This window comes from Pseudophryne corroboree, chromosome 5, assembly GCF_028390025.1.
Source record: "Pseudophryne corroboree isolate aPseCor3 chromosome 5, aPseCor3.hap2, whole genome shotgun sequence".
Classification (NCBI taxonomy): domain Eukaryota; kingdom Metazoa; phylum Chordata; class Amphibia; order Anura; family Myobatrachidae; genus Pseudophryne; species Pseudophryne corroboree.
This window is the reverse complement of record NC_086448.1, coordinates 590,059,549-590,072,355: the sequence shown is the minus strand read 5'-3', so window position 1 is coordinate 590,072,355 and position 12,807 is coordinate 590,059,549. Positions and strand designations below refer to the sequence as shown.

Here is a 12,807-nt window from a genome sequence, read left to right as displayed (position 1 = left end):
AAGATTGAATGCACCATATACAAGTTTTGAATCCTACCAACAGCTCATAGTTACTATATTTATGAATGCTTCATCTACACTGTATAGTGATTGAGTGAGGCTTAATAAGTTATGTATATTAGATATACATTGTTTTTCATTTGGTTTAAATTGTATAAAACATGTACTTTTTTAATACTATAATTTGGAGTGAAATCTAATAATCAATCCCACTCATTTGTTCAATGCTGCAGGCAAGACTGACTGCAATGAATACGGTTAGATGGCAGCTTCATTAACAAAAGTATTACAGACTGAAATTCAGTGTCAAACGAGGAAATAAACTACAGAAGGTTTAACATGTTTTCTAATGAATAAATTGTGACAACTGCCATTATTAAAACTTCCCCATGGTGTAAAGTAGATTAAAGGGATCTGTCATTCAAATCCATAAGAAAACACAACAATATGTAACAGAATTAAAGTAAAATGTGGATTCCAGTAAATAATGATATCTCTTTTTGCCATTGAATACATTTGTTATTTCAACAATCATTATGTAGACAAACATGCTGCTAATACCAAGAACTGTGCTAATTGTAAATGGTCATCCACAGTGGCTGGAAGAATAAATCATTTATTAGTATAATAAGTGTTCTTCACTTTAATCCCAAAGAAATGGGTGCTAATTGCTGAATTATTAGATTAATTTAAGTATGGATGAGATTCCTTTTTACAATAAATATTATATGTAATAATAATTAGTAGAGAAGTTTATGGGGATGATTAATATAGGAAATGATTTCATTTGCCATCTAACACACACATCAGCTCTAGGTAAAGGGCGTGATTCAGCCAAGACACAGTACCAAATCGGTGGCTAATGACCACTGTTTTTTGGGACAGCCACACCTGAGCCACAGTGTGCTGGTGAGCATTGCTGTAAATGCAGGTGTGTCGCAGCATAGTTATGTCAGCCATTCTGAGCAACCCTAGGGAGTTGCACAGAGGTCCAATAATATGACCAATGGTCACGATGTTGGTCCGATGATGTGTCTTTGGATGCAGGCAGCAGATCTCAGAGGTCAACAGTGGGAGTCTTTTTACCGTTTCTTGCGGGTTTTGCATATTTTCGCATATCCTCTGCATATAAAAACGCAGTTTCGGCAACATTTGCATCCACCTCTGAATCAGGCCCCACAAACACTCACAGGAGGCTGTGGTCAGACAGAAAAACTGCACCTGCTATAGGGCTGGTATAATTTTCGATGGTGTGACCAATGGTAGCATATAAGAACACACCAATTGGTACTACAGCATAAATGGGTTCTAACAGTGGGCGTACTTCCACATTTGTCAACATGGACGTACACGAGAGAAGGATTTTGTATTCCATTTGCATTAAGTTGCAGATGGGCAACTGTCAATAGATACTGCTGCATACACTTTTGTGTGCAACTCATGATGAGACTCAAAGAGGGGAATTCAATTGTTTGAAAAGTTGGTTGGGTTTCGATTTTTCCTGACTTTTCAAACAATTGAATACCATCCAATGACTGCATATATAAACACGTGGCTTACTGAACCTTGCAGAGAGCATTACCTTTTTTCATGAAACTCAAAAAATATTTAGTTTCTTTGCGCAAAAACAGCTGCTTATTGAATTGAATTCTAGAAGGTGATCCCCACATCTCCAAACAATGACAAATGCAATAATAGTATGGAGACCTTCAAAAGGGAATAAACAAAGATCATGTCCCTTAATAATTTAATGATCCATGTCCTCCTCTCCTCTGAACATCATCAAAATCTTCCAAACTGTTGTCACCACAGCAGATAAAAACCATTTATACTCCTCACTCTTCTGGGATCAGCAACTCAATCACTGTGTGCATATGCCCAAAATGAATGGGAAATATATAGTGCAGTGATCAGAGTGTGCCAGTATGCAGCAGTATGACATACTGGCACTTCGATTGCACTGATCTGTTGGGCCAGTCCCATCTGCCCACTCTTCCTCTCTGTTGGTCTGGCTTACCCCACCTGCCAATCCAGCTCACCCTGCCCAGCAGACTCATTAATCAGCCCAGGCCAGTTGCTGCACTCCAGCTAGCGGGCACTTTTGGCTACAGTTCACCGGGAGACCCCCTGATAGCATGCTGTGGACTGGCTGTTCAGACTGCAATGTGAGGATGAGCAGGTGGAGCTGCTGCTGCTGCTGTAAGTTGCTGTCTATGTGTCTGTGCATCTGGGGGTCAAGGCTGCTGCTGCTCTCATCCCCGCCCCCAGGGCCACATCATGCACAGTGGTGAGCACCATGGGGCGATGCTGCTGTACATGGCGGGGAATCAGTATTGTTCTCAGTGATTAGCATGTCCTACAGCCCCTGCCCCACTAGTGCCACCTGACAGATAACCTTAACCCTCCCTGTGACCCACCTCACCCATTCCTTGTTCCCCACCCTCATCATCCCCTGTGCCCACCTCACCCCTCCCTGTCACCACTTCCATTCTATGGCTCCTCTCATCCTACACTGCGCCCACCTTACTCTTCCTCGTGCCCTCCTTAACCCACCCTATGCACACCTTACCCCTCTCTTAACTCAAAATCACCTGTGAACCCCTCAACTGACCACCCCCTGTGACCACCCAAACCCTGTGCCCCCCTTCATCACTCCCTATGCTCCCCTCATGGTTTTATCTTGTGTATTATTGTCCCATCAGTATCCAGGGTTTTTTGTGACTGCTCATCTTATGGTCATGCATTCTACATCCCTGACCTGTGGTCATTGTTAGGATAATGTCAGAACACACTGAATTACTGATGAGTCCCGTTACAGCTCCGTGACACAGAGTACAAATAGTGATAGTTAGACAATCTGCAAAGTTTATCACTTAATTTGTTTCTTGTTGCCTCAGGAGCTTACAGCAGCAGTTGTTTTCTTTATTTTTGTACCTTGGGCATTTGAATGAGCGCATCGTCCCCTAATACCAAAATATGAGGTTCATCTGTGTCACCCTGTATGTTTGCCTGTCCCCTTTAGCAAGTAAGCTCTTACGAGCAGGGCTCTTTTACCTCATATGCTTCTCCGTCACTTACTTTTATTATCATTTAAGCCATGGGTCTTTAACCTGCGGCCCTCTAACTGCTGTGGACCTACACATCCCAGCATGCCCTGCCACAGTTTTGGTACTAAGGCATGCTAAAATGGATGCAGGTCATGCTGGGATGTGTCGTTCCACAGCAGCTGAAGTGCCGCAGTTTGAAGACCCATGATTTAAGCTAGAGATGAGCGGGTTTGGTTCTCAGAGAACTGAACCCTAACGGACTTCACGCTCCAAGTCCGGATCCGAGTCAGGCTCGGGTTTTCCCGCCTGACTTGGAAACCAGAACGAGACAAAATGTCATCATCCCGCTGTCGGATTCTCGCGGGATTTGGATTCCATATAAGGAGCCGCGCGTCTCCGCCATTTTCACTCCGGCATTGGAGAGTGTAGAGAGAGGACGTGTCTCCGTTCTCTCAGTGTCCTCAGTGTCCATGTCTTGAATCTGTCCAGTCACAGTGCTTGTATCCTCTGATGCCATATGTCCAGTGCTGCTGTATAGGGTGCTGTGTTGTGCTGCATCAGTTCAGAGTGGTATAATTTGTGCTGCATCAGTCCAGTGCTAGTGTCCTGTGCATCAGTCAGTCCAGTGACCATTCACAGTGGTGGTGTCATCTTCTGCCATATGCCCAGTGCTGCTGTATAATTATCTGTGTTGTCCTGCATCAGACCAGTGGTAGTGTCCTGTGCATCAGTCAGCCCAGTGACCATTCACAGTGGTGGTGTCATCTGCTGCCATATGCCAAGTGCTGCTTTTTAATTAGCTGTGTTGTCCTGCATCAGATCAGTGCTAGTGTCCTGTGCATCAGTCAGTCCAGTGACCATTCACAGTGGTGGTGTTATCTGCTGCCATATGCCCAGTTCTGCTGTATATTTATCTTTGTTGTCCAGCATCAGTCAGTCCAGAGACCATTCACAGCAGTGGTGTCATCTACTGCCATATGCCCAGTGCTGCTGTATAATTAGCTGTGTTGTCCTGCATCAGACCAGTGCTAGTGTCCTGTGCATCAGTCAGTCCAGTGACCATTCACAGTGGTGGTGTCATCTGCTGCCATATGCCAAGTGCTGCTGTATAATTAGCTGTGTTTTCCTGCATCAGGCCAGTGCTAGTGTCCTGTGCATCAGTCAGTCCAGTGACCATTCACAGTGGTGGTGTCATCTGCTGCCATATGCCCAGTGCTGCTGTTTAATTAGTTGTGTTGTCCTGCATCAGACCAGTGCTAGTGTCCTGTGCATCAGTCATTCCTGTGACCATTCACAGTGGTGGTGTCATCTTCTGCCATTTGTCATGTGCTCCTATGCCGCATATTGTGCTATATAACTACCAGAATCATAATGGAGAATAAAAATTTGGAGGATAAAATAGGGAAAGATCAAGAACCACTTCCTCCTAGTGCTGAAGCAGCTGCCAATAGTCATGACATAGACAATGAAATGCCTTCAACGTCGGCTGCCAAGGCCGATGCCCATTGTGATAGTAGAGAGCATGTAAAATCCAAAAAGCCAAAGCTCAGCAAAAAGACCCAAAAAAAGAAATTGAAATGGTCTGAGGAGAAACGTAAACTTGCCAATATGCCATTTACGACACGGAGTGGCAAGGAATGGCTAAGGCCCTGGCCTATGTTCATGACTAGTGGTTCAGCTTCACATGACGATGGAAGCCCTCATCCTCCCACTAGAAAAATTAAAAGAGTTAAGCTAGAAAAAGCACAGAAAATAACTGTGCGTTCTGAGATGGTATCACAAATCGCCAAGGAGAATCCAAGTGTGTCGGCGGTTGCGATGCCTGACCTTCCCAACACTGGATGGGAAGAGGTGGCTCCTTCCACCATTTGCACGCCACCGCAAGTGCTGGAAGGAGCACCCACAGTCCAGTTCCTGATATTGAAATTGAAGATGACACTGTTTAAGTACACCAGGATGAGGATATGGGTGTTGGTGGCGCTGAGGAGGAAGTTGACAATGAGGATTCTGATGGTGATGTGGTTTGTTTAAGTCAGGCACCGGGGGAGACACCTGCTGTCCGTGGGATGAAGAAGCCCATTGTGATGCCTGGGCAAACTACCAAAAAAGCCACCTCTTTGGTGTGGAATTATTTCTCCACAAATCCGGACAACAGGTGTCAAGCCATCTTTTGCCTCGGTCAATCTGTAATAAGTAGGGGTAAGGATGTTAAACACCTAGGAACATTCTCCCTTATACGTCACCTGCAGTGCATTCATCATGTCAGTGTCAAGTTGGGAAACTTTGGGTAAGAGCGTAAGCAGTCCACTGACACGTAAATCCCTTCTTCCTCTTGTACCAAAGCTCCTGCAAGCCACACCAACTCCCTCAACGTCCATTTCCTCCTCAGTCAGGAATGTCAGTCGTCCTGCAGGCCATGTCACTGTCAAGACTGAGGAGTCCTCTCCTAACCGGGATTCCTCCAGAGGACCCTTGAGTGGTACGCCTGCTGTTGCTACCGCTGCTGTTGTTGCTGCTGCGAGTCGATCGTCATCCCAGAAAGGAAGTCGGAAGACCACTTGTATTACTTCCAGTAAGCTATTGACTGTCCAACAGTCCTTTGTGAGGAAGATGAAATATGACAGCAGTCATCCTTTTGCAAAGCGGATAACTGAGGCCTTGACAGCTATGTTGGTGTTAGACATGCGTCCGGTATCTGCCATTAGTTCAGTGGGACCTACAGAATTGTTTGAGTTACTGTGTCCCCGGTATCAAATCCCATCTAGATTCCACTACTCTAGGCAGGCGATGCCGAGAATGTAAAGAGACGTCAGAAAAAGTGTCCTTAGTATCCTACAAAATGCAGTTTTACCCACTGTCCACGGACATGTGGACAAGTGGAACATGGCAGACTGAGGACTATATGACTGTGACAGCCCACTGGGTAGATGTATTGCCTTCCGCAGCAACAACAGCAGTGGCACCAGTAGCAGCATCTCGCAAACGCCAACTCGTTCCTAAGCTGGCTACGCTATGTATCACCGCTTTCCGTAAGAGGCACACAGCTGACAACCTCTTATGGAAACTGAGGAACATCATTGCAGAATGGCTTACCCCAATTAGACTCTCCTGGGGATTTGTGATATCGGACAATGCCACCAATATTGTGTGTGCATTACATGTGGGCAAATACCAGCACGTCCTATGTTTTGACCATACAATTAATTTGGTAATGCAAAATTTTTTGAAAAATGACAGGGGCATGCAGGAGATGCTGTCGGTGGCCCCGAAAAATTGCGGGCCACTTTCGGAATTCAGCAACCGCGTGCCGAAGACTGGAGCGCCAGCAAACACGCCTGAACCTGCCCTGCCATCAACTGAAGCAAGAGGTGGTAACGAGGTGAAAATCAACACTATATATGCTTCAGAGGATGGAGGAGCAGCAAAAGGCCATTTAAGCCTATACATCCACCTACGATATAGGCAAAGAAGGGGTAATGCACCTGACTCAAGCGCAGTGGAGAATGATTTCCGTCTTGTGCAAGGTTCTCCAGCCCTTTTAACTTGCCACACGTGAAGTCAGTTCAGACACTGCCAGTTTGAGTCAGGTCTATCCCCTCATCATGCTTTTGCAGAAGCAGCTGGAGAAATTGAAGGAGGAGCTAAGACAGAGCGATTCCGCAAAGTATGTGGGACTTGTAGATGAAGCCCTTCATTCGCTTTGCCAGGATTCAAGGGTGGTCAATCTGTTGAAATCAGAGCACTACATTTTGGCCACTGTGCTCGATCCTAAGTTTAAAGCCTACGTTGTATCTCTCTTTATGGCAGACACAAGTGTGCAGAGGTGCAAAGACCTGCTGGTGAGTAAATTGTCAACTCAAGCGGAACGTGACCTGTCAACAGCTCCTCCTTCAATTTCTCCCACCACTGGGGATGCAAGGAAAAGGATAAGAATTTCTAGCCCACCCGCTGGCGGTGATGCAGGGCAGTCAGGAGTGAAAGCTGAAATCTGGTCCGGACTGAAGGACCTGCCAATAATTACTGAAATGTCTACTGTCACTGCATATGATTCTGTTATCATTAAAAGAATGGTGGAGGATTATATGAGTGACAGCATCCAAGTAGGTATGTCAGACCGACCGTACGTATACTGGCAGGAAAAAGAGGCAATTTGGAGGCCCTTGCACAAACTGGCTTTATTTTACCTAAGTTGCCCCCACCCCCCTCCAGTGTGTACGCCGAAAGAGTGTTTAGTGCAGCTGGAAACCTTGTCAGCGATCAGCGTAGGAGGTTACTTCCACTAAATGTGGAGAAGATGATGTTCATCAAAATAAATTATAAATTCTTCCGGGAAGACCTTTACCAGCAATTGCCTACAGAAAGTACACAGGGACCTGTGATGGTGGATTCCAGTGGGGACGAATTATTACTCTGTGAGGAGGAGGATGTACAGAGTGAAAGGGGTGAGGAATTGGAGGCTGAGGTTGAGATTTTGCCTCTGTAGAGCCAGTATGTGCAAGGAGAGATTGATTGCTTCTTTTTTTGTCGGGGGCCCAAACAAATCAGTCATTTCAGCCACAGTCATGTGGCAGACCCTGTTGCTGAAATGATGGGTTTGTTAAAGTGTGCATGTCCTGTTTATACAACATAAGGGTGGGTGGGAGGGCCCAAGGACATTTCCATATAATTCCATCTTGCACCTCTTTTTCGTTTTATCATCATGTGCTGTTTGGGGACTATTTTTTTAAAGTGCCTTCCTATCTGACACTTCCGTATATGTCCAGTGGTACTGCCATTTAATTCCAGTGATTTGGATGTATAATTCCAGTGATTTTGCTGTTTAATTCCAGTGATATTGCCATTTAATTCCAGTGATTTTGCTGTATAATTCCAGTGATTTGGACATATAATTCCAGTGTTTTGGACGTATAATTCCAGTGATTTTGCCATTTAATTCCAGTGATTTGGACATATAATACCAGTGTTTTGGACGTATAATTCCAGTGATTTGGACGTATAATTCCAGTGATTTGGGCATATAATTCCAGTGATTTGGACGTATAATTCCAGTGATTTTCATTTAATTCCAGTGATTTGGATGTATAATTCCAGTGATTTGGACGTATAATTCCAGTGATTTGGACATATAATTCCAGTGATTCTGCAGTATAATTCCAGTGATTTTGCAGTATAATTCCAGTGATTTGGACATGTAATTCCAGTGATTTGAGCGTATAATTCCAGTGTTTTGGACGTATAATTCCAGTGATTTTGCAGTATAATTCCAGTGATTTTGCAGTATAATTCCAGTGATTTGGACATGTAATTCCAGTGATTTGGACGTATAATTCCAGTGATTTGTACGTAAAATTCCAGTGATTTGGATGTATAATTCCAGTGGGAATTGTTTGTGTCGTTTGGCTTAGTCATACAGCTACCTCATTGCACCTCTTTCACATCTTTTGCATGAGGTACTGTTTAGGGCCTAGTTTTTGAAAAGTGCCATCCTATCTGACACTGCCATATGAGTCCAGGGGTTCTGCTGTATTAGTCCTGGGGTATTGCCGTATAAGTCCACCAATTGCAGACATTTTTAAAAATGACAGGGTTTTGCAGGAGATGCTGTCAGTGGACTGAACAATTGCGGCCCACTTTCAACATTCAGTCACTGCATGACACTACTAGATGGGCCAGGTGGTTGTGTCGCTTAGCTTAGTCATACAGCTACCTCATTGCACCTCTTCTACATCTTTGCATGAGGTGCTGTTTGGGGCCTAGTTTTTGAAAAGTGTCATCCTGTCTGACACTGAAGTGCCACTCCTAGATGGGCCAGGTGTTTGTGCCGCACACTTGTGTTGCTTGGCTTAGTCATACAGCAGCCTCGATGCTCCTCTTTTTCTTCTTTGCATCATGTGCTGTTTGGGGCCTTTTTTATATCTGCCATCCTGTCTGACACTGCCATATGAGTCCAGGGGTTCTGCTGTATTAGTCCTGGGGTATTGCCATATAAGTCCACCAATTGCAGACATTTTTAAAAATGACAGGGTTTTGCAGGAGATGCTGTCAGTGGACTGAACAATTGCGGCCCACTTTCAACATTCAGTCACTGCATGACACTACTAGATGGGCTAGGTGGTTGTGTCGCTTAGCTTAGTCATACAGCTACCTCATTGCACCTCTTCTACATCTTTGCATGAGGTGCTGTTTGGGGCCTAGTTTTTGAAAAGTGTCATCCTGTCTGACACTGAAGTGCCACTCCTAGATGGGCCAGGTGTTTGTGCCGCACACTTGTGTTGCTTGGCTTAGTCATACAGCAGCCTCGGTGCACCTCTTTTTCTTCTTTGCATCATGTGCTGTTTGGGGCCTTTTTTATATCTGCCATCCTGTCTGACACTGCAGTGTTACTCCTAGATGGGCCAGGTGTTTGTGCCACACACTTGTGTCATTTAGCTTAGTCATACAGCCACCTAGGTGCAACCTTTTGGCGTAAAATAGACTGTAAATGAGTGTAAATGAATGTTATTGAGGTTAATAATACTGTAGGATCAAAATTACCACCAATTCTGTGATTTTAGCTGTTTTTATCTTTTTTTCCAAAAATCATCCAGATCCAAAACCAAAACCAAAACACGAAAGGGTGGTTTTGGCAAAACCAAGCCAAAACCAAAACACGAATGTGGAATTAGAACCAAAACCAAAACACAAAACACGAAAAGTGTCAGCCGCACATCTCTAATTTAATCCATACTCCCCACAATGGTACCTAACCCTTGGTTGTTGCTTTCCTGCTGCATATTTGAGTGGTATGATCACTGATGCAGTAATGTCTTGCACTGTAAGTCACGGTTTTCTTGTTTATATCATTTGTTTGTGTATTTTGTAAGGCACTGCAGAACCCTTTTGGCAGCATTGAAATAAATAAAAAATAAATAAAAATATAGTAATCTAAATCAGCTATTAGTTTGAAAGAATGATTACTTTTACTTTACAATTCATGGTACAATAACATATAAAAATGGCTATTATGTTGTACTATTATTAGGAGCAGCTATTAGTTTAAATGTACATACAATTTATAATTTGGATTTGCACAAACGCTTTGTAACTTCACATACAAACACAGCTAGTTGTTGCTTATGAATTAGATATTAGCCATACAGTAATTAACAAATGTATAACATAACTGTAATTTCCAAGAGATTTACAAAACAATTTTATTTGCTGATAGGATGTCTGATGGGAGATTCTTCAGATTTCTTGGTTTCTTGGTCAAGGACTGATGACATCAAGCCAGGGATGCAGGTACATATGTATATTTATATATATACAGTATGTAGATTGTTTTATTTACACTGGAAAAATAACAATTAGAATAGAGTTTTTTCTTGGGAGCAAATAAAAAAACTAAAAAAAAAAAACTAGGCGCACATGATTACCTGTGCTTTAAAGTTAATAATTTTGGACATATTTCCATTATGTGTCCATATTCCAAATTTGAAAATACAATTATTGAAATGAATAATAAACATCACACTCATGAAAGCACAGCTAGTTGAGAGGTTCATTCAATGGTAATTTCTATCGCTTTAGAGCTCTCGTTCCACTTAGGTATTCATTTATTCTCAATTTCAAAGCATATGGTTGCAATATTCTTAATATAAAAATTATTAGTATTATTAGAACTAATTCAGGGGAGAATGCTATTGTCGCCTTCACTATGTCTCTGCATGCAGTGGCTGTGCAACAATATGCAAATGCCGCATGAGGATTCTAGTGCAAAAAGACCCCTCCTGCTGGCTTTTCTGATCTGCTGCTCCATCCGAAGATGCAACATCGGATCAATTCTATGAAGATCTTGGCTCTTATGGGCACTACACACTCAGCGACTGTCCGACGGGGAAGGGGGTGACGGGGGAGTGATGTTTGTTCATTACCCCCTGCTCCCGGCCCCATAGCCCTGCATGCTATTATGCACGAGACAGTACATATCGACCTGCAGGTATGAACGAGCCGGCACCAATGATGAATGAGCGCGGAGCCGCGCATCGTTCATCGTTGGTACCTACACACTGAACAATATGAACGATATCTCATTCATTAATGAATGAGATCGTTCATATTGTTCAGTGGTATTGGCAAGTGTGTAGGGCCTATTAGGTTACTCAGGATGTCAACCAAAATCACGCTGCCAGGGTCAATGAAGTTGTGTGCTTTCGCACGCTCAGAAAACAGGGCTGGCATGCCCTCATTTTCTGGAACGCTCTCCGTTGCAACCCCAATCATACTGCAGCTTTTGAGGCACTGCAACTGATGTTGCGGAAACAGATCTGCACATATGTGGTACGGCTCTGGCATGCCCAGATTTGCAAACATAAGAGATTTATGTAAATATTAAAATTTACATAAATCTCTGAATCAGGCCCATTACTGCCATCGTCATTATTGAAAATCTAAACACAGCACATTATTACATACTATTTAATCGCATATGTTTGGCCTTGTAGAAGGTTTTATGCAATGTAAGTAAACCTGCCTGATAACACTGCTGACCAGCATACAATTTATGGTATTTGTCTTTTCCTTTAATCTACTGTATATTCACTTTTCCTACAGTACTTATCCTCTACATTAGTTCCTTGTGTGAGTGTTGTACATAAAGAGTAGTGAGGTCCTGTTACTCAGTGGTGAGAGTCACTTTCATGACCTGCTTCCACACAGCTACTGAGCACCCTTACTTCAACAAGCACTGGTACAGCAGCAGAGCCAGACCGAGCAGAGGGATAGAGTTTGGTTCAATCTGTTTGCTAAAAGATGCTGTGTACACTATTGCATTGATTCAGTATAAACTGATTATATTGGCAGCCCTGTTTCCAGGCATTTCAGGGCAGACAATCATCTTCCTCTGAAAAAAGTGCTTTATTTAATAGCAGTGTCTCTTTAATATCAGATTAAAGATCCTGGAGGCAGGAGAAATCAGGTGATTCTGTAAAACACAATTTGAACTCCATCACTAACAAGAACTAACCATATAAAAACAAGATGGGGCTATTTTAACGTGTGCTATTTTGACGTAGAAATATATATCATTCCTTAGTGCTATGGTCAAACTGGAAATGTAGATGTGGCAGCATGGAGAATGCAACTGAATGGAATTTGATAGACTTTCTCCTGATTTTTCCACCAGTGGAAGGTCCTAATATCAGCGTACATACTCAGCGATTTTGAGTGTGTTTTTAGTTACTGATTTTCTGCTACATTACACTGAATGTGCTTATGTCAGCCTACAAAGAAGGCTGAGGAAATCAGGTTAAATCATAGGAAATATGGGCAGATTACATTGGACCAGGATCCGGTCAGGTTGGGATCTTGGCAGTCAAATTACTGACACCAGAATCCCAACACTACTCGGAATGCCGGCACAGTCATTATTATTATTTATTATTATTATCCTTTATTTATATGGCGCCACAAGGGTTCCGCAGCGCCCAATTACAGAGTACATAAACAAATAATCAAACAGGAAAACAGCAATTTACAGTTGATGACAGTATAGGACAAGTACAGGGTAAATAAACATAGTTACATCAGCAGATGACACTGGAATAAGTATCAGGTGGCAGAAGACTGATGGATTTGGTGCAGTTGAAGATTATTAAAGTAAGAAAGGATAAGCACATGAGGGAAGAGGGCCCTGCTCGTGAGAGCTTACATTCTAAAGGGGAGGGGTAGACAGACAGGGGTGACACAGATGGTCCCGAACGACTGCTGCCAGGCCACCAGA

At 43.2% G+C, this 12,807-nt stretch overlaps 1 protein-coding gene across 3 annotated transcripts in view; it reads left to right on the top strand.

The window, feature by feature from the left end:
* Positions 1-12,807, top strand: part of DOK6 (docking protein 6) — a 799,313-nt gene that overhangs the window by 713,463 nt on the left and 73,043 nt on the right. For 2 of the 3 annotated variants that reach the window (XM_063923391.1, XM_063923390.1), the window contains exon 8: positions 10,255-10,328. The exons of the other annotated variant lie outside the window; for it this stretch is intronic. In XM_063923391.1, the coding sequence (XP_063779461.1) occupies positions 10,255-10,328 (74 nt within the window). The remainder of the gene's footprint in view (positions 1-10,254; positions 10,329-12,807) is intronic. 3 annotated transcript variants of the gene reach the window in all.